Below are 22,558 nucleotides of genomic sequence, written 5' to 3'. Positions count from 1 at the left end.
TCTTCCTGACAAATTGAAAAAGCTCCATTTTAACATTTTCATCAAGAAACACTTGAATCATTCACTTCAAGAGGACCCCTCACCTTAAAATGTAGCTTGATTCTATTTCTTTAATTTCAAAAGCATACCTCCAAATTAAAGAAAACATTTCATTTTGAGTACATCCCAGATTCATCCTTTCAGCTTTATAGCAGTGAAAGCAAAAGATTTAGAAGGGACTCTCTTAGTCTTTTCTCACAGATCTGCTCTGGGGCACTGTTTGCTTGCTCTCTCCAGTGGCTTTGGAGTGTGAACATAATGTACAGCTGGTAAGCTTGTCTTTACAGCTGATAAAGCGAGTTACACTGGGGTCATGTTGAAATGAACCCTGGATACAGGTCAACTGCATAAAATAGAGTTCTCCTCCAACAGACTCATGTTACAGACCTGATTTATGTTTCTGGTGTGTGCGGTTCTGTTTGGAGCCTGGCATGGTTACATGTAAGCTACTCAGCCAAGCCTGAAAGCACATCTCTTCTTCACTTGCTTGTATGAGGTGTGGAAGGCAAGAGGCATAAGAGTCCGTTTTTAAAGCAAGAGATTGATGGAGGTGACACAAATGTGTCTCGCTGCACTGAATACATTCACTGTCTGTGATCTATGGAAAGAAAACTTGCTGAAATTATTTTTGCAAACAGACAAAATATGCCTTTTCCAGACAATGTAATGCTTTAAAAGCCCCATTAATAATAATGGTTGGAAAGTGTGTAGAAACTGTACATGATCACAACCATGGGTCACAACCATTTTGCAAATGAAGCTTGAGCTCCGCCAGATAAAAAGGAAGAGATCACTCTAGGCCTGATTTTCATAAAGGTTTCAGTACCTAAAATACATGGAGGTGCCTGGAGCGATTATAAAAAAATCTGAGTAGATAAAAGGGACATAAGTCCTCTTAAAACGAGCAGCGTTTAGACACTTAACTTGCTATTGCTTTCTTCAAATCATAGCCAGAAGAGGGGACGTTTAAACTAAGCACCTTCAGGTGTCTAACTGACAAGCTTAGGCAGACTACGACATGTCAACATTGCTCTGTAGTCAATGGAGAGAATTCAAAGCTGAACTACCTCCTGCTCTGAATCATGCTGTGGAGGACTCTTTCTGTCTGTGATAACATGAGACATAACAACATAACAGCTATGCTAGATCAAACTGCGGTTCATCCACCCAAGTACCAGCCTCTGACAGAGGCCAGTCACAAACACTTAAATGAAAGGAAAAACAAGGCAAGTCTAGAGAGACTCTTCCCCAGCACTTTCTCCCAGTTCCCAACAACAGCAGTTCTGTGGCTTCCTGACTTTGGCATGTTTAACACCCTTTATGGACTTTTCCTACATTAATTTGCTTAATTATTTTTCCAACCTGTTTATGCTATTGACCTCCCCTACATCCTGTGGTGATACGTTCCATACTTCAATCATGCACTGGGCAAAAAAAGGTTTCCTCTCTTTCTAAATCTGCTGCCTCAGTGTCATTGCACAGTCCTTAGTCCTGGTGTTACATACAAAAAAAAAAAAATCATTCTTTAGTCACCATCTCTGTGTCCTTCATGATTTTATACACTTTGATCATATCTTCCCTCTGTAATCTTTCCCAGCCTGAGCGCTCCTTATCTGTTTAGTCCCTCTGCCTAGGGAATTGTTTCCTACCCATACAGGGAGCCTCTGGTTAAAGCTAAATGTGCGTTCTTACATCAGTCGGTGAAGACACATTCCTCTTGCTCGGTATTGAAGTACAGGCACCTCTGAGATGGCACACAGCAGACACTGAACCATGCCCAATGCCAGCCAGAACTGAGGAGGGAAAGAAATATTAAGTGTTTTATTCAGTTGGCTCTGTAGAGGAAATGTATGAGGCAAGAAAATAATTGGCCAATTCAAATATACTGGAATTGACTTCCCACCTTTAATGCAAAGGGTTGAGAAGTTTTTAATGGCCATAAATAGATTATACTGGGATTTTAATGCCTCAGCTCTTAAGGCAGGACTTGTGGCATCCCCTTGGTACCTGCTGGCTGAAAGGTTCACTGATAACTCAAAAAAAAAATCAATGCCATCCACTGAATATCTAGGACTATTTACTGCAGTTGGCTTCTCAGGCAGGAGCGTCCAAACTGTGGTACAGCTGCCACTAAAGACACACAAGACACTTCACAGTGACATAGAAACATTGCCAGAATAGCCAAATGCCTCTTCACATGTATGGACGTGGCCTTGCACAAAGCCAGTGTGGCTGTTACGGCTGCTTCACCATCATCACTTCAAGTGACAGCACTCAAAAAATGAATTTTGGAGCATAGAATGGGATTTCCCTCTAGCCACCCAGTTTGGTGTGTCTACAGCTGTAGTTGTCCATATTTGATCCAATGTCGAAGATGTGTAGAGAGCAATTTAGCTGACCAAGTGTAGGGACTTGATTCAGCTGCTTAAACCCAAGCACATACTGCCATTTGAGAAGCATCAGTGCATCCTGCCTTGCCCTCAGCTGCTGCTACAGAAGGCTGCAAGTCTCCTATAGCTCCAGTGTCCTGTCTGCCAGCCCCATGCAGATTTCTTAGGTACCCCACAGCATCTCAGATGACGCAAGAACCTGTTTTAGTAACTAAACTGAGCTCCTATATGTGTCCTTTAGGGTGAGCTGAATAGCTTCCTAAACTCCATTAAGTATAATGGGAGTTTAGACAGCCAGGTCACTTGTAAATGCCCCTATTGTAGATACCCAAAACTGGGTGTGTGAATCTGGAGCTTGGCATCAGTTAAAGGTTCCCACATACCACCAGGCAGCATTGGACACAGGGTAGGATCTGCTGTGTGCTGACAAATTCTTCTGGTGCAGGAATCATATAGCTGGAAGGAAGCCGTATCTCCGTGCTCCAGAGATGGGAATGGATGCCTGGTGCAATTTCTGGGCATGGCACAGCTGCCTAACTGGTGTTCAGAGAGCACTGAAGCTCTGCAAACCATATAGGGGGAACTGCAGCTCTTGGTATTCCTCAGAAGCCATGTACAGGAGAAGCTACTTGAATGATCTCAGACTTCAGTCTAATGAGCCTTAGTAGTCATGGTCCCCAAAGAGGCCCTTGGGAAACGTAGACTCTCAGCATTTGTTATGATCAGTCCAAATATACATAGCAGCGTTTGGAAACTACATCCACGGTCTGGGTGTGTTTCACATTCATTTCCCTGTGTTCAGAAGCTGCTCTCAGAAGCTGGATTTCTAAAACTGCCCAAGACTTTCTTGAGCAATCCTGCATGCTGCCTTTTTTCCATGCTATTTCATTTTTCAAAGTTGCCTTTCCCACTAGAAGGAAAAAAAAAAGACTTTTCCAACTTGGGGAAACAACAGTTGAAAAAGAGAGATGGAACAAATAAAAGCAAGTTCTAACAGGAAAGAAGTAAAGCATGTCCTAGAGATGTGGGAGAACTGCCCTCAAGATTTCCTCTGCTATCCTTCTCCATCCACACAGCACTCTGCCCACATGGCTACTGAGGCGCAGATTTATCCCTCATTTTGGCAAAAAGTCCTGCATTGGTCACAGAAACCTTCCCACCAAAAGTTTGTTAAAATTGGGCTGTTCTTCCAAAGAATATGAATCTTCTCCCTGGTGAATATATCTATTTCAGAACCTCATAAAGATTTCTGTCTAGATGACCTACAAAGGAAAATGCTCTGTGTGCATGTGAACGTCTCTTCAATCCCCCCTGACCCAGTAAGACTGGGCACACAAACCAAGAAGTATGCTTAGGTGCGTGCAAGTGACTCAGTTATCCACAGATTAGCAAATAAGTAAAGTTAATGTGTTCTAACTCAGTTGCAATTTTCTGGAAGCATGCAAACACCTTCACTTCAAGCTGATAACTAGTAATTTGTTGAACCACAGTAACTCCAGCTATTGTGATCATCTATACATCACCCTTCTGTAGGAAAAAGCTGTAATGTTTAATGCTGCTTTAGCTAGCGACAGGTGACTGCTGCAGTGACGTAAGATTTGCATGTCCTTGATGCTTGACTCAGAGCACATCAAAACATCCTTCTGAAATTAATCAAACCAAATATTTGGATGTCCACAGGCATCAGAAACAGACAGAAAAAACAAATGGGTGATTTTCTTTATGGAGGGTTTGATGCGCCTTGTGCTCCCCATCGTCCACCTCTGGGGTCAATCCAGTAGAGATACAAATGTCAAACACAGCCCAGAGCCTTGGAGGGGAGGAGGGTCTTGGATCTTGGAGGGTCTCACGTGGTGTTCAGAAAGGCTGAGTTGTTTTATCATAGTTGCAACTCTCCATCGCAGACGCTGAGATTTTCACACGCTTCAGCTGGTTGTTCAGGTTGCATTGAAGGCTTTTGCGACACAGTCCCAAAGCGTCAGGGAATCTCCAAGGATTCCCTAACCATTAGACTGTTTCTCTGAGTATTTTCCTCTTGTTTTTTAGTGCATATAACATCTCTGTGCTTTATGCTTTTTAATCTTTAGAGGCCTTTAACCACCCCCTTTGTGGTCAGCCTTCCCATCTGCCTCCTGAGCCCTTTGATCAAGGCGCTTTGCCATCCGCTCTACGCACCTGCCGGTGTGGGGCAGACAGGGTTGTACGCAACCGTCGGGGAATGCGTGCTCCACGGCTGCCTCATTTACAGTGATGAACAGCTTGATTTCCAAGCTGCTTTTCCCTCCTTTCTCTCCCTCCCTCCATTCCTTCCCCCTTTCCCTCGCGCTGCTGCTCGTTGCTTTGGTCTGGGGCATGGAGCATGCCTCAAAGACAAGCCGCTCTCCAGGGCTCAGAGCTGAGCCAATGAGCAGCTGCGAGTAATGAGAGCCGGTGCTCCTTGGGACACCCTCTCCGGCTGCGTGACCTCCAGGCAGGTGACAAAGTGATACTAGCAGCTTGCAGAGAAACATAAACCCTAAGGTATGTGGAGAGGATGGTGAAAGGAATGGGAATTCTTTTTCATTTCGTTTGTTTTTGTTGCTTTCCTTAAAGTGATGAATAAGCCGAAACATCCCATCTCATACCTCCATGCCCTCTGGTTTTCCTCAGCAAAGCGACAGTAATCTGCAAGCTTTGTCCGTCTGTATGGTTAGATCTGATTGCTGTAGGAGGAGGAAGTATCAGCAAGGAAGGAAGCTGTATGAGTTTACCTCAGCTCCAGAATTGGCCCCACACTCCGCAGACCTTCTCCATTGCTTTGAATTAGGACATATGCGGTTTGACATTCATTTTACAGTATAGAAACTGTGCATGTATACAGAGACAGAAAGAAAATCTTTCCACATCTATCTGCTCAAGGCCTCGCGCTCTGTTGGAACTAGTGTGATGAGCTCAGTTGAGTCCCTGCTGCAGTTTGCTTGTTAGCTATGAAAAGAGGGAAGAGAAAGAAGATAGCATGAGCTGAACATTGCTGAGAGAGGAGCCTCAGGAGATGCTATGCCTCAGCAGAGGGTATAAACACCTTCACCTTATTAGTAATCTCTTTGTTAACGAAGGAGAGGGTTATCTTGACTCTGTCTGGTGTCCGGGCTTTGCTACAGTGCAGGTCTGTAATGAAGGGCACATCACCATTAGTGGTGTGTCAGGGCTGAGGGAATTAAGGAACCTGGCTTGTACCGAATGTTAAAACAAAAATTGCTATGGGACTTAAACCTGTCTTTGGACTAGAGTATATAGCCTGCCGGATCTGGCGAGAGATTAGCAATTTAATTACAAAGGCCTCTGCTTCCTGCTTTCTACTAAGTGCCTAAAACCCCTCTAAAGAGACCCATTACTGTGCCTTTTTTTTTTCTCTCTCACATTAACTAGACAGTTCAGAGCAACATAAACACAGTAGGAAGACGAAGGTTGGATTCACTTCCAGAGGTCTGGGGGGTTTTATAAGTGCCTCCTAATGGATCTGTCAGAGCTACCTGTGAGAGCAAAACCTGTCACCTCCTGGAGTGAGCATTAGCTTTATTTCCAGAATCCCTGCAGGCTCCCTCCGTTTATCCCCTGTTGAATTCACCAAGGAAAGCGCCGACTCTTCTCAGGTGGCTCTTTGACTCTTGGAGAGAAGGCAAGCAAAGCCACCATATTCTGCATGTCCATTTGAAATAGGAAGCCAGAAGGATGAAATGACAGCTGGAGCCTTGTTGTGGTTTCCATTTATAGGAATGAGTTTATTAAGCATAGTGTTGTCCTGCAGCCTAAGCAATGGACTCAGTGCAACCATATTGCTTTCTAGCACTGGCTGTGAGGCATCTTCAGACAATCCTGACTCACAGGTGCTCTGTGAGGTGGGAATTGCCTTGTGTGCCCTATACAATCCCATACATGCGCATATCCACTCGCACCCCCATGATTTGCCAAGACTGTATGGGCAGCTCTGGATCCAGCCCAAAGTGCTGCACTCCTCCCACATCGCTCACCTGCCTCCTCAGCAGGATTTGGGTCCCACTGTTGTACATATTCAAGCCTGTTTTTGCAGCAGGATTCTTGCAGAGGAGTGTAGGGGCCAAATACCATGTGTTTCTAATCATTATTTCCCTGTTATCATGGGTCTTCCAAGCCTTCGCACCTCCACAGGGCAGCACTTGGAAAGGGGCAAACCCTGGAGCACCAGGCTGATGCTGCCGGGGATGTCGGCCGTCTGTTTTACCCGAAATCCTTTCGAAAGCAAAGCAAAGACATCCACTCCGCAGGCAGCACAGGAAATCTTGTGAGGATGTAATGGAGCATAATCAGTGACAGACTTGTCATCTATACTGCAATCCGTAGCGCTGCAGCATGGAGAGGAATCATAGCTGATTGCTCAGGCAAAGCATCGCAGTAGAGGACACTGCTGCTTCAAGCTATTTTTGTACTGTGTTAAGCTGTGCTTCAGTTTCTGGAGCAGGCAGGGAAAAGTGTGATTCTCTTTGATCAGTCCTTTGGCCCTCAGTGTCCGTCCGCTTTGGGGATCATGACGATGTAGGGCCAGGCTGCACCAGGACTGCTTGGTATTGCAGTCTCCCTGGTGCTGGACCTGGGTGATCTGATCACACGTGGTGGGACAAGTCAGACTCTAGACTGGGGATCAGAAAGTCATTTTCCCACATCGTATGGTCAGAGTTGTTCTTTTTATCTTCTTTTTACCTAGCATGGCTTCTGGTCTGGAACAACCTGGGAAACTCAGCTAAAATATCTTTTTGCTTGTGCAGAAGCACTGGTGATGCCTCGGTCTCTCCCTCTCTCTCCCCAACGTGTGTTAAAGCCACAGCTGCTGTACAGAGCTCAACCGGGGTGAAACAAATCCAACCATCAGCAAGCGACATAAACTCCCTTACTTTGGGGATATTCCTGTCCTGTAAGGCTGCCGGATGGTCCTGTGGTGAGAGGGGGTACAGCCTTGCTGTGGTTTGGGGGAACGGGAGCTGCACCCAGCGCTGAGCAATGACCCCCTGGAAACTTCAATCTGCTTTTGTAGTTGAAGGAGGGAATGACACATTTCCCATCCCTCCGGCTGCAAGAACCACAGGGAGAAGAACAGCAGGAAACGGCCCAACCTCACGTCCAGGGGAAAGGTGTCCCCCAGAGACTCTCACACTCTCCAAGCCTTGCCTGAAGCCCTGACTCCTCCAGCCAAGTGATTATGTGACAATGACAGGCTCTGTGAGAAAAGAGAGGATTTTTTACCCTTCCTTACTGTCAAGAAAGTATAACATAGAAGCTCAGAAATTAGATGGCAGAGAGAGAGAACTCCAAAAGTATTTTTTTTTAATTCTGGTTCGGGGCTTTTTTTTTTCTTTTTGGGAAAAAAATCATGCTGAGGTCTGATTCATGGCTTTTTTAATGCCTCAGAAGTCTGCAGCGTCATTCTCCTGGTTTGGCATCTGATTCAAAGTGGAAAGCAAAAAGCCAAAAAAAGTGTGTCAAGGAGTTTCTCTAGCTTTCATCATCTTTTTTTGCTTTGTTAGTAGACTCTGTGCTTTTTAACCAACTAACAGTCTGTAAAAATGAATAGAGGGGAGGATTTGGCAACAAAATACTAAAGGAAAGAGATTTTTATTATTATTTTCAGTGGTGTCAGGATGGAGCTCATATGTATCTAATATTTTTTAAAGTTAAACATTCAACAGCTGAAACTTGTTCTTACTAAGCTTTTAAAAACTCACTGCAGTGTACTTACAGTGTCCAGCTATTAGGACTAATTAATGGGTATAAACAGACGCTGTCAGCAACTGGATGCAAATAGTAAAAAGGAGCTTTATGCTGATCCGGCTCCCTAGTAATGTTAAACAGTGTTTTTCAAGTTTTCTTTTTTTTTAACTGCAGCTGCCTAGATGTTATCCAGCAGTGCTGGAAAACCTGGTTTAATGAATGTGAACCAAGCAATGATCAGACTTGGGGTTTTAAGCTGCCTTTGGCTGTTTCCTCAGCCCCACGGCTGGAAACCATCTCCCGGAGGCAAATGGACCTTTTCTGGGGCAGCCCAGGACCTCAAGGGGCCAACTGAGGGACGGGTTTGGTGCTGGGATGTAAAAATAGGAGCATGGCATTCATCCAGGCTTGGGGACATCCCCTAGTCAGGTTAAATCACAAATGGCTTCACTCCATTAACTCTTTAAACTCAGGCTAAAAGAGCTCGGGAACTTGTTGGCAAAACACCCTCCATGAGCCCCCACCGTGGTCAGGAGAGATGCAGAGGGAAAGCTCTTCCTCCCACTACTTACAGAGCAACTGCCTAAACAGGGGGTCTAAAGTCAGGGAAATTCTCCCTGCTCCTCTCCTTCCCCGCATACTTCTACAATGCTTTATTGTGCATATATCTTAAAAGCTCAGGCCATCACTTCTCGAGTTGTCAGGCTTTGTGAACTACAAACCCTTTTGCCACATAGAAAGAAACCATGCAAAAGTTTCCAAATGCTTGATCACACAAGCAGTATCAGGGGAATATCCCATGATTGCCAAAGGATAGTTGCTGTGGACCGTGTCCGAGGTGAGTCACGGGAAGCAGATGGCAAGGGGAAGGGAAGCCTTGTGATTAGAGCGCAGGATGGCCTTTTGGAGCTTTTTGGTGCATTAAATTCCTCATGTGTCACTGTGAGCAAGCGCTAATGCAGCCTGACTGCGTCTGACCCAGAGCACCAGGAGGGTTCATTCACTTCTGTTTGCAAAACACCTGGGAATTTGAGAGTGGGACAGAGGGAAGTGTCCTGGTATCCAATGTGCAGACCAAGCAGAAAGCTCGGCACAACGTCCTTGCAGGACACCCCAAGCTGAGGGGCTTCTGCTCAGCCTCCATTTAGCCTTGAAGCAGGAGGTAAGGGGCCGGCACGTCCGCATTAGTGCGGTCGTGGGAGACCCCGCGGTATGCAGGGCAGCGGCAGGGACATAAAACCCATCAGCAAACACAGCGCACGTGAGCGGGACACGGCTGTCCCTGCATCCCCCCTCGTGTTGACTCCAGCTCTCTCGGGAGGACCGAGGACGAGAGACTGTTGTTTGCATCGCTGGAGCCCCCACCCTCATGCGGTGCCAGTTTCTGTAGCAATGCTAATAGCAGGATTACGGGCATGTATCACGAGGGGGCCATAAATATCACTTTTAATTAACTGGCTATTCTACAGAGGAGACTTTGTGTGGTGCTGCAAGACATGGGAACAAAGTTCAGCCTGTCCTTGTCGCAGAACTCCAAATTTCCCCTGCTCTTTCCCTGCCGAACGCCAGCAAACAGATGTGCTCTGTGCCTCCTATTTATGCGCTCCCAAGAAATTAACACCCTGTTAAGCTACACAATGCAGAGCATTTATTTTTACTTCACTGTACTGCAGCTTTTCAATGTTAACTCGACATTATTTCATACTGGAATCAAATTCAGCCTTGAGCCAAGGGCTGTTCAAATCAATGGCCTATGAGGGAATGAATTTTGAGCAGCAGAACTAGTTCCTATAGCTTACAATAAAGCAGACCCCAAACTGCAAAATCCAGCATTTGACCCAGGTCCAAAAAGGGAAAGGACAGAAGGAGAGGATTTAACTTCCAAATACCTGAAGCTGGGACTGTGATTTGTCTGTAGACCCGTTTTAAGGCAATAAACAGCTATATTTATATCTCCTGAATGTGCCTATTATTTCAAGATCTGGTCCAAATGAGTGAAAGTGACATGACAAAGCAGCACTGTAAGGAGCCAGAAATATATAAAAAGCAATTGATCCATTATAGATGCAGTCTCAGGCGAGCTCAGTCTATTTTTAATCATTTTAATAATGCAGCTGATTTGCTACATCAAGGAGGGGAGATGAAGAGGGATCCCAGCAAGCTAAATAATAGGCTCATGTGACTCAGTGACATCTGGACATCTTTGAACATGTGCATGGTACAGTGATCTCACAAGGAAACACTATCAATGCAGCAAGATGCAAAGTCTTCTTTAATGGTGAAACCTTACCCAGCAGGTCACCTTGAGGGTAGAAGGCCACATGAGAGAGGCTGATGACAAATGCGTTAAGTTTTAGGAAAGTGAGGGGGAATCCAGGACATTGAATTGTGAGATTGTGGCAAATAGGATTAGAAAAGGGTAGTTTTTTCTTGATATTTTTTAAGAAAGATCATTAATGTCTTAATACATCGCTTTTCTATTGCTGTGATTTAGATAGGTGAATTGCACTGTAGAACTTCCCACCATGTGAGACAGATTTGGGTATGCATCAGACTGTCAGGATTAGGCACTGTGGAGTCAAGGACTGGCTCCATGACCTCTCTCAGGGGTAAAAACTTCTAAGGACCATCAGAGCATCACCTGCCCTGCTCATCTGTGCTGACCACAAAAGGGCTGCACTGACCTCCATCCTTGGGGGGCTCATTCGGCCCTGGAGGCACTCCAGCAGAGAGATAAGTTGTGGTTTCCCTTTCCTGCAGTGTCTTTTAAATGAGAGTGCATGTGCAAAGGACAGAAGACGGATGCCTTCTAGCCAAGGGATGTCTTTCAGGACACTAAGTTAAATCACAAAACCAAAACAATGTCATAGTTACAGAGAGCAGTGTGGAGGCATCAAGGAAAGAAGGACCACCCAGTGAGGAGACAGCAATGCAATGAGAGCAATGAGAAAAGACAGAAAGTGGCAACTACACCCAGGAAGGCGATGAGATGCTGGTGGAATACAGTAACAATAAAACAGAAATTATAGCTGAAAATTTTAAACTGGGAATCCTGGGACTTCACAGCACCTGGGACTCTTCAGTGGCAGGATGAACTGGGACTCTATTGTGCCAATGCTAAGCTTGCTTCATAAACAAAGATAAATATCTGTGTTAAAGGCTGGAGTGAACCTTGATGCTAAACCTGCCAGAGTAGCTCAACTCCAGTCATCATTTCTTTCTTTGCAATACCTCGGGGCTGCTGGCACTTTCCATCTGGAGACTCTCTTATAAAAACGTTTATCTTGTTGTCGTGTGGAAGCAGCATTTTTCTCCGTTATGGAGTTATGTCAATCCCACTGCGGGTGAGAGGTCAGGAATGGGACTCCCACGCTCATTCTTCAACGGATGGCTGTGGCCAGCCCAGGCCTGGCAAACCCCTCAGCTACAAGAAATGAGTCCTACATCCCACTGCCAGCGAGGAGATGGACAGACATGTGGGATCTCAGCTGGCCCTCTGACCAGTCCTCAAACCCGGTGGAGCCTTGCCCGGGACAGCACTGTGTGCTTGCAGTCCCTGCCCACACTGCTTAGGGAAGGGAGCTGGACGCTCTCTAAGGACAGGCATGATCATAACTGAGTTTATCATCCCCCATGCTCTGACCCTTTCTCCACCGGTAGCCTCAAGTGTCAGCTTTGCCAGAAGCAATACAAGCTATGAGTCAGAGTAGCTTCCCTCCATGGCGTGCTATCAGGCACTCTGGGAGAAAGGCAAGAGAGAGATTTGTAATTAAAGGGAAATAAACACACATATATCCCTCTTAAAAAGAAAAGCCCTACCTGTTGGGGGACAGATGAGCAGCTCCTGTTCAGTGGGTAGCAGCTGTGGGTTGCTTAGGCCCTTGATGAGCAATCAGTTCGGTACCAATGCCATGACCCGAGCACGCGCATACTTTCCATGCCAACTTGACAGTAATATCTAAAGGTCTGGTAACTTCATGGAGTCTGACATTTCTGTCTTTTGGGGGTCCATGTTCTACATGGAGAACTTTGTTTTACGGAGTCTGGAATTGACTTAGTCATTTAGGAAAATTCATAATGAATTTGTGGTAGTGTCTCATACAGATCTGAAACATAAGAGCAGTCTTACTGAGTCAGAGCAAGGGTCCAGCAGTGGTTGTGAGTAATGCACAGGGAAGAGTGCAAGCCACATATATTTCACCAGGATAGCCTCCCAGCTTCCAGATGTTTGCAGCTCAGGGACTCCCTAAGTCTGATGTGGCTTCAAGGTATCCTGTATCCCTCTGCAGAATTATCTTCCTTTAATTTGCCCAGTCTTTTTCTGAACCTATGTAAAATTTTGTGTCCATAACATCCTTTGGCAAGGAGTGCCACAGATCAGCTATCAGATGTGGTGGAATCACTTCCTTTTATTTGCTCTGAATGTAGCTCCCACCAGCTTCATTAAATGCACCCTTGCTCTTGTACTGGAAAAAACAGTGATCAGTCTCTACTCACCCTCTCCATGTCACCCATCATTCTATAGATCTCCATCACTTCCGCTTCAGGCATCTTTTTTTCCAGACTGAGAAGTCCAGCTAGCTTCCTTAGTCATTCCTTCATAGAAGCCACCTTTTTACATTTGATCATCCTTATTGCCCTTCCTTGGATCGCTTTCATCCTTTCCATCCAATCTTCCTTTTCTGGAGATGAAGGGATCAAAAGGCAGTACTGAAGTTGTGGATGAACCTTGGATTTACTCAGTGGCATAATAATATTCTCTATTTTGCATGCCCCTTAGTAATCGTTAATATTTAATTTGCTATTCCCACTACTGCCAAGCAATGACCTGACATTTCATAGAACTATTATAATCGCAGTATCTCATTCTTGAGTAAGCTCAGAGCCCATAATTTTATACGTGAAATTCAGAACATTTTTTCTGCCATGCACATTACTTCACTTTTGGCTACATTTAATTTAATTTGCTGTTTTATTGCTCATTCACTCAGTCTCATCAGATCTTTTTGCAAGCCCTTGTCCTCACTACCTTGAATACCATGGTGTCACCTGCAAACTGTCACCCCCTTTCTCAGGTGATCTGTGAGTACATTGGACCGCACATGTCCCAGCCCAGATCCCTGAAGAACCCCAGGAGTGATCTCATCGTTGCCTTGGTTGCACAGACTCTAGGTTTACAGGACTCCTCTTCTGGAGACATTGTTCCATAGCTGGATCCCTTCATCAGATGAAGCTGCTGCATTTCATCCCGGAGCAAGGCTCCAAGGCTGGGCCACAGGCTGATCTTCAGCCTTTGAGGTAGCATGAGATAATTCACTCGTTGGAAAATTATCACCAAAGCCTTCAGCTGACATTGAAAGCTACTGCAGGATGAGGTTGACTTACAGCGTCCTGGACCATGATGAAGGCAGATGGCTGTGCCCTGGGCCAGCTGGAGCCTGGCAGTCTTCACGCTTAGCTCTAGATTCGGTGAATTACTGCAATCCAGCCTGGAGGTGTCAGGCTGATGAGTTGCTACATCCAGGTTTTTTGTGAGAGGAAAGGTGGAGGTGGAGGGAGGGTTTTGGAAGCTGATCTTTCCCTGTCATCCAAGTTTACCAAGAGGACAAATGGACCCATAGGGCTCTGTAGCTCTTTCTATTTTCATTGCATGTTCTAAAGGGTGGGACTCTTCATCTTCACCTTCTCTGGAGGGAGCAGATTCATACTTTGTTGCAGCAAACCTACCATTTGCTCACAAGGGAGGTTTGTCATGAAAAAAGGTGTGTAAGAGCCCAAAGAGGGCAGCTTGGAGACTCAGGCTCAGATCCTCACTCTGATTGTTTAAAGTAGAGATGTTCATAGAAGTTGGTCTCTAATTGGGTAGAACCCCATCCCGCCTTGCCGCAGCTGAGTTGCCACCCCATCTCACGCTTGTGGGCTGGCAGTGCAAAGACACTGCCCTAAATGGACTTTCACCCATATTCATTCATGTTCATATCCATATTTACCTAGGGCTTGTCCCCTTCGCTAAAACAGTGCAAGCAAGCCAGGCTCCCTTCTCTGGTCCACAATCCAGCCATGCTTCTTGCCTCATACAAGAATAATTTGCCTGTTCTCCTTCCCAAACTCTTCAGCTTCTATTTTTGCAAGCTGGGACAGTGCAAACATAGCATCCTAGAGCTAATTAGCCTCAGAGCCTTTAACCCTTTCTTGTCAGCTTTAGGCTTTGTGCGCTTTGCAGTCTGTATTAGGACCCCATCTTTGTAAACTGACTCTCAAGCAATCAGTTGCAAAGTGACTTTTTCCTGCTATTATCAACCACCCCCATCCCTAAAACTCTCCTGTTAAAACTCTTCTGGGACCTGGTGTGTCCCCACATAACATTTCAGCTTTGAAAAACAGTGCATTTTGCTGAAATCTCATTTTGGCAAAAATGTTCCAAATGTCTCCACTCTTCAGCTCACTTCTGATATCTTATTCCCAAATGGTAGAAGAAAGCTAGGAAGGAAGTGAGGGGAAAATGTGGGTGTAGAAGAACATCCTGTTCTTCACAAATACCCTGGTGTGTTGTCAGATGGATACTCTGCTTTAAATAGAAGAGGTCTCATGCTTGCAAAGGCCAAAATAATAAATTCTCAGGAATTCAAAAAGATGGAATTAATGATTTAATAAGGAAAGTGTTTGGATTTAGTAAAGAATCACCCAAATTAGAGGTTCTCCTTATCACTTGCAATCTCATTTTCATGTGCACCTATAATTAATAAACAGGCACACTTAAAAGGAGAGTTTGGGAATAATCCCTGGGGAATCCAGTCATATTCTTTTAGTTTCTTGTTTATTGTAATCAACTGGCTATTTCCATAAAAGAGGTCATTTGGGGTAAGCAATGTTAAACTGAGAGTTAGAAGAGAGCCAACAAGAGAGATTCAGAACTCCTAAGCTTTGAGGCATTTGAAATAAGTTCTTCTGTTTAGATTTTGTGATTTTGTGATCCTGATTTCTGCTAATGATTTTTTGCAAGGGGTTCAGTGAACAATTTTCTGCACACTGATGACCTTTTTTTAAATTATTTAAGTATTTTAGGCATTTTTAAATATTAAGTATTATTTTTTACCACAACTAAGCCAACTGCTTCAGTTAGAAGCAAGAAGAGCAAGGAAAAGAACTTTTTTCTCATCTTCTGCACATTTTCTAGATTTTAGAATGTTTTCCCATTGTGCTTTGCTATGAACCTGAGACTTTTTCATGTAATTTGAAGGTAAAACAAAAAGAGATATACCCGCTGGGTGCAAAATTCTCAGCAGTCTAGAGAATTAGGCAAATTCCACAGAACTTGTTTCAACAAAGCAAGTTTTTCAGTCAGCCAAATTTTCCCGGAATTTCTGACCATCTCTAAATACAATCAGTATTGATCAGTCAGAGGAAGGTTATGCTGAATAATGTGACTGCAAGAGTCTGAGAGCTGGTATATCTCACAGACTACAGTCTCATATCTCTGATACATATTACTGTGACAACGGGAAACATAAACCATTTAAAGTTTAGCTAGCATTGGAATCCGTAAACCCACCCATTCTCCTTGCTGTCACCAGTGGAGCATGTGGCATTTTTAGTGGCAGATGTGTCCTAATTGGGAATCAGGGAAGCCATTATGTGTTCCCTTAAGCCATTTTCTTGTGCCTGACACTATTTTCTCTATCAGTTTTGAAAGAATCTTGACATTCATCTCCGTGAAGAGAAATGAGCCTGTGTTGGTGTCAAAGTGTCTGTCACGTGGAAACCACATTCTGACCCTGGAAGATGTCTCTTGCTTCTCTCTGTGGCTGATACCATGCAGTTACAGGGATAGTCAAGGGACACAAGTGACACGGTTGCCCTGCGCTATTGCATTCAGGGGGCCTACGAAAAAGGTCCTTTAATTTCATATCTCTGTATTTAACAGATAGCCATTGTGCAATAAATGGGGGTGGGGAGGGGAAGAGATCACATGTTTAATTCCAGTAAAGTTTTTGTTTTGGTCAGACTGGTTGAACAGTAATATTATTAGAGGTGAACAAATGCATGATTCATTCCTGGTGAACCTGTGTGACCTCCTACTGACATGGCTTGTGCACTGGTTGCTGTGGAGTAGAGATGGGGACCTGCAAAACAAGAGTCATTCACCTTTTTTCCAGCCTGCTCTTGTAGGTAGAAACTACAGCTTTCTGGGGGCTCTAAATTTCCATGAATGCCTGAGATGAAGGGTTAGCAGCAACCAGGTCTTCCGCGGTTACTTTCTAGAGAGCAGTGCACATGAAATCTTGTCTCTATTGAAAACCACATGGCTTCTTGAGGAGGAGAGAAATGCATACTAGCTTGCTCATCAGCATACTGCACTATGGTTCTCTGAGTTTTAACTGCCCCAAATGTGTTACTCTCCAAATATATTTCTTTGTCTTTTTATCCACGCTCATTAAAACACCCCTCCACCCAGACCGGTGAAGATACGCTTTGTCAAAGCTTTAATGAAAGGGCGGCATGTGCATGATTAAGAGGCTCTCTCTGCAGTAGGCAAGCTTCCATTGCTTGGTTTATTTCTGGAGTGGCTACAATATTATCTGATGCAGAGCCTTGTGTGGTTGAGGGCTGGTCCACTCGGAAAATGAATTACATGCCCTTCTTTGCTATTGAAACTATCCATCATATCATGCCCCAAATGGTCTATCATGTTGTTGTCTAGTAAAACTCTGCCATCAGAGGCAGCTTCTGTTCAGACACTGATGTTAGATGTCTGAAAATGCGATTTCAGCTATAACTCTGAGGACATTTAGTTGGAATTTATGACTTGAGGTCCCTCTAAGCTCCATCAGTTCAATCCATCTCACACCTTTATAAATAATGCTGCTCTTCAGTTTCTGAATCCTTCAGGGCAGCCTTCTGGGTTTTTTTGTTTTTTGTTTTTTTTCCCCAGCATCTGGAACATATCACATGCAAGATTTCACTGTGAGATTTCAGACTCTGTGGATACTTATTGAATAAATATATAAGAGTTTCATAAACTAATGTACAGGTTGTTCCCACCTCTGTGGTCAGCATGGAAGTCCAGGCAGTTTGGTGAATTTGGCACCGTCTAGGATTCAGGAGACTTTGGCACCTTTCTTGACCACGAGTTTCACTATTTGCCCTTTCTATGCCTCAGTTTCCCTATCTGTAAAATAAGGGCAATGGTTCCCAGCCAGCGCTAACCAAAATCCATGAGAGTCTCCATTGAGTTTAGTTTTGGTTGGATTAGATCCATCAGGACCTTATTGCTACGTGAGGTGCTCTGAGTGCTACAGTCAAAAAGTGCTAAGTAAGCAGCAATATCACCTTTTCTCCATTGACATAAATAGGAGCAGATGTGCAGAGGAACAGCAAGCACTTAGGATTATGCTTTAAACCTTTCCCCAAATGCAGTAAAAGGAAGGGCCTGGTCCTGGGAAGTGCTTCGCGCCCTGCACTGGGATGCTGCAGAGCTGAGGGTGTTGAGCGGTGGGAGGACATATTGGAGTGGGGGCCAGACGTTTGCAGAATCAAACTCTGCAGGATCATTTGAGGTTATTCCCCTCCATAATAACCCCAGCCATCATCATGGCTTGTACTTTAGTTTGATGCCTTGGCGAGTGGGTAAGGGAATCTATTAATACTCTTAGGAAAAAATTAGTATCCAAACTACTTTCATTTCCTTGTTTTTTACACGTCTGTGCTCTCCTCTGTCACTAGCTACAGTGCAGAGCCTGATATGCTCTGACAAAGAGCTATTGATGGCATGCTTGTGTGAATTGGCCCAGCACCGGTCACAGCCAACTTCTGTGGGACCTGCTGCCCCCGTTTTACAATACGCTCCAGTGTGCTGAGCCATTTGTGAAAGGTCAGAAATGAACAGAGAAATGGACTGCAGTCAAAAACAAGTAGTCCTATAAATATCAGCCATAGGCAACGACAGTTTATTCCATTCCTTCCCTCTCTCTCCCTCTGTGTGTGTCTCTCCCTCCCTCTGTTGTGGTTTCCCAGATATAACTCCATGTTTCTGACTGTGAAGCTCTGAAAGGAAAGCAGCACGCATCTTGCAGCCTCTGCTTCCATTTTGCACACATGGAATAATCCTCAGTCCTGCAAGCAGGGCTGTGACAGCCAGCACTGAGTCCAAAAACTATCTATCTAGACTGTTTTGATTTCTCTGATTTTCTTTATCTGTAAGAAACTCATTTGCTGCAGTTTGAGAATTAGCTTTGACCACAGGCGGTTTGGATTGGGACTCCTGAGGGCGCTTCTCTGGTTGGAGCTAACATTTGACTTCAGAATGACTTTAGCAGCTAAATTGGAGGATATTGAAGTGACGCTGGAACACCTACTGATGGATGTGTTCGTAAGTAAGCTACAATTTCCTACTTAAAGCAAGGTGCTAACAATCCAGAAAGCAGCATACAAATTTAATGGCATATTCGAGTGTTGCATGGACTTAATTCCTTTACATTTCCTGACAAACAGCATGTCCAACACTACCAATGTGTTATGACATAGCTAAAGCATCTACTGCAAGCAATAATATGTAAAACTGGAAAAGTGTGATGCCAGGGCAGGATGTATTTTGCATTGGCTTTGTATATCATCTACAATTGTAATGAAACACATGAAAAGGAGGAGAGACTTGGTCAGAACAGTTCCAGGAATGTCTTTGTAAAAGGAATTACCTTGGCAGAACGTTTAAACTGTGTATGGTTCAGCATCGAGTGTCCTCATCTTTAGCATTTTGATAGTTGTTAGATTACAGACTTTTACTTATTTGACTTTTGGGCTAGTTTAGAAAGAGATGAAGGAACAAGCAAAAGCACTTGGGCTTTTGAGAAAATCAGGTTTATTCCTCCTGGATATGTCAAAAACTTTAAACCGGTGTTAATCTGGAATTACTTCCTTGAAATCATCACAGCTCGGTGAAGCAATCTGTGGTTTGCTTCTTCACATCTGAGATTAGAATCTGTTTCTATAACCTCTTCTAAAAATTTTATTAAAAATATCAAAACCTTTCAAAATAGATTCCTCCCTTTTCATACTCAGCTCTGTGGTTTCTGCCTAAAGGTCTGGCATGGCCATGTTTTGGAAGGGTTTTTTTTGGGGGGGGTAGGAGGGAAGCAATGATAAGGGATTGCCAAATCATTTATCAACTTTAAAAAAAAAGTCATGCCAAGGTGATTTTTACTGTTTGTGAGTTCAGACTGTAAGAAATAAGACGGCAAGTGACATTCTGAACTTTCAGAAGAGTTCATTTTGGCATCTTTTAAATGTCTCATGACTGTAGCGCTCCGTGAAAGTTACTCTGCGTGGGAAGGGGCCAGCGCTTTCTTTGTACTGTTGCAGTTGCTGTAGAATAAGCTTGCTTGGCACCACGATACCTCTTGGTCTGTTGGTAGCTCAGCATCACTTCATCAAACTGGCACCTGAGAGACTGAGTGACTTGTTCTCTGTGTGCCAGGTGTCATTGAACAGCGGGCATTTAAAGGCATTTTGTTGCTTGGTAGTCCCAAGCAGTATCTGAAAAACTACCAGTATTTAGAAAGCCGGGGTTGAATGAGTTGGATGATGATGAGAGAACCAAGGCTACAATCCTACATGTGTCTGGCCATGTCTATGGGGCAGCACCTGCCCTGGGTGGGAACCAGCCCAACCCTATGGAGAGGTCGTGGGGAATCATTCCTTCTCTGACACTTCAGGCCTCATCGTGGGTACTGTTACAGAGCTGTGCTTAGCCTTTGTCCATTCTTATGTCTACCGTCTTTCCTGCATGAAAGTGTCTTTCCTCATGGTTTTTTTTTTTTTTTTTTTTTTTTTGCAATGAGAACAACAATGGACCCTATAAAACATGGGCCAAATTCTCCAGAACTGCAGGTTGCCTCAATCCATGAAATCAATGGATCTCTTCTCCTGTTGTGTTTTGAACTAGTCCCCAATACATATAATTTCAAAAACCCAATGAAATGTCCCCAGCTGGCATATTTCAGTCACAGCTGAAACTGTGACTTACGGGGGCATGTCTATGTGGTGCCATGCTGTGCCGTGTCGGAGACATCAGCACGCTCTGGAAGGGCTGGTGTATCTATGCAGCATTGTGTAGGGGCGCTGGGTGCCGTGAACATCTGCGGAGGCTGATGCTTCAAGACTCAGGGGTAGCACATCCAGGCTTCATGTTTTACTTCGATTATCAGGACTGCGAATCTAATCCAGCCTCTATGCAAATCAAGGAAATAAGTTTTTCCTGATGAACAACCATATTTTGAACTAACTAGGTTCTTCTAAAACCTAAGAACCAAGGCAGGAAGAATTTTGAATAATCTAGACCAAATATTCCAAATGCAGAATAATTTTGTCTGACACAATCAGGCACAATTTTCTAGTTTTAGTCATACGCCGCTTTGGCTTGTAGCTGTGTTCGATCTTAAACCACCTGTCCATTGAGCAGTGCTAAAAATAATCTCTAAACTGTATATAGAAAAGTAAATATGAAACTCAATATGAAGGAAAGGCAAAACCTAAAGCTGTGTTGTCACAGATCATTCGAGTAGCCAGGTTTACCTGAGGTTATTAATCTGTTATCAAGCATTTTGCCAGACTAATACTTGTGTTAGTAGCACTGGGCCAGACAGGAGGAGTTGAAGGGGCTGCAGGCAGAGAGACTATCAGGTAGCAGGACCCTCCCAAGAATGAGCTCAGAGAGTGCTCCATGGCATGCATCCTCATCCACGTCAGCTTTATGGCTCAAAGAGGGAAGTGATCTATCACCGTTTCACCACGGTTCCAATTCTCCGGTGCCCTCCATTGCTCCAAATCAGGTGATTACTTGTGAAACCAGGGAACTGTGGTCTGTGGTGCCTTGGCTTGTCCTTTTTCCTCTGAAGAAACCTAGTTTCAAGCTCATTGGACTACAAGGGCAATAACCAGCTCCCAGAGCAGTGGACCCTGACAAAACCCACTTTGACAGTTTGTACTGAGTTAGCAAGCCCATTTTATCACAGCATAGAGAGAAAGGCTATGACAGACAACAAATGCAAAGTAACCATTGGTTTCTAAAGAAAACTGAGCCCTAGTTCAGCTCAGACTAACCCACCCTGGCTCATGCAGGAAACAAGACTGAAGAAAGACTGTAGGATTGGGTTGTTGGGTTTTTTTTCTGGTTGAAGTTGTACTAACCCTGTAGTAGCTCACCTGGAGTAAGTTCAACAGAATTTCACAGGGAAGGTGGGAAGCCACGGCAAGTCTTGGCAGCAAATGTATTTAATACTTCCCCTCGGAAGCTAATATTGCGTGGAAACAAGGGCAGAGAGGGAGGGAGAGAGGGATTCTTTTTGAGACTTAAGATTTGCATCCACGTGGCATAAACTGCCATTTCCTTCCAGGACATCGTGTACTTGCTGCGTTGTCAGCCCACTATCAGAAAAGCAGCTGTTGCTGTACTGACACTTCCTTTCCCGTATTACCAAAGGGCATTGAAGAGCTTTGCTGGATTCCACAAGATGAGATAAAGGGAAGCCTCAGACATGACATTTCATAATTAGCTGTCATCACCAGCAGGCTTCCTATGATCTGCTTCTTGAGCGACTTGGCTGCCTCTACAAGCCCATCCAAGGAGGCACAGAGGGGAGCAGGGGCCAAAGCAGTGAGGTACTGCAGGGACAAGCTCAGCAGGTCCCTCGGGTGAGCTAAGGGGAAAAGGGGATCTGGGTAAGAAATACAGGCTGTGAATCCTATTTCAAAGGTTGCCAAGAGTTCCTCTGAGCAAAACCCTTCTCGCTCGTGGTCTTGCTGATTATTCTTGTGCAGGCAGTTAATGGGAACCTTCAGAATACACCCCAGGACCAACCTCGCCTACTTGCAAGCCTTGCCCCAGGCACAGCTAGGGTGAGCCTCCATGATACCCTGGGCCCAGCATGCCCGGGGCACTTTCCATGGGATGTCTGGGGATGCTCAGGAGTGAGGTGGGCTGTGGAGCCTGCCGCACCGACAGCTGTTTTTCCTTGCATTATGTATGTAGTCATAGAACTGGAAAAACAGACTTTAAGCAAACAGGCAAAGAGATAATAATCCTGATGGAAAAGTGGGTCTCAAGTAGTCAAACATCAGCCAGCCTGAAAAAGATGACTGATTTCTGAAGGCGGGCATAACAGCACTGTAGTGGATGGCCTAGGAGAAAAAAAGAGCCTTAGATGAAGTCTTTAAAGCACAAACGCTATATCCCTGGCTCACTCTAAATACAATCTGGGAAACAACAGGCGATTAATAGCTAGTGTTTCATAGGGTCTTAGGCGCTATCCAAACACAATCAAGCCTGCCAAATCCACAGTACACTGCATGGCTTCATTCATATTCCCACAGCCATGTATCCCCACAGCTAGCTGCACAGCCTCCCTCCCACT

At 44.6% G+C, this 22,558-nt stretch overlaps 1 protein-coding gene across 2 annotated transcripts in view; it reads left to right on the top strand.

The window, feature by feature from the left end:
• Nucleotides 1-22,558, top strand: part of FRMD4A (FERM domain containing 4A) — a 299,143-nt gene that overhangs the window by 48,843 nt on the left and 227,742 nt on the right. The window contains exon 1 of one of the 2 annotated variants that reach the window (XM_064504774.1): nt 18,144-18,519. The exons of the other annotated variant lie outside the window; for it this stretch is intronic. Within the exon in view, the coding sequence (XP_064360844.1) occupies nt 18,454-18,519 (66 nt within the window). The 5' untranslated portion in view covers nt 18,144-18,453. Of the gene's footprint in view, nt 1-18,143; nt 18,520-22,558 lie in introns of those variants that run through there. 2 annotated transcript variants of the gene reach the window in all.

The sequence above is a fragment of the Dromaius novaehollandiae genome, chromosome 1, assembly GCF_036370855.1.
Source record: "Dromaius novaehollandiae isolate bDroNov1 chromosome 1, bDroNov1.hap1, whole genome shotgun sequence".
Lineage (NCBI taxonomy): Eukaryota > Metazoa > Chordata > Aves > Casuariiformes > Dromaiidae > Dromaius > Dromaius novaehollandiae.
The sequence above is the reverse complement of the archived record's forward strand: the minus strand, read 5'-3'. Positions and strand labels throughout refer to the sequence as shown.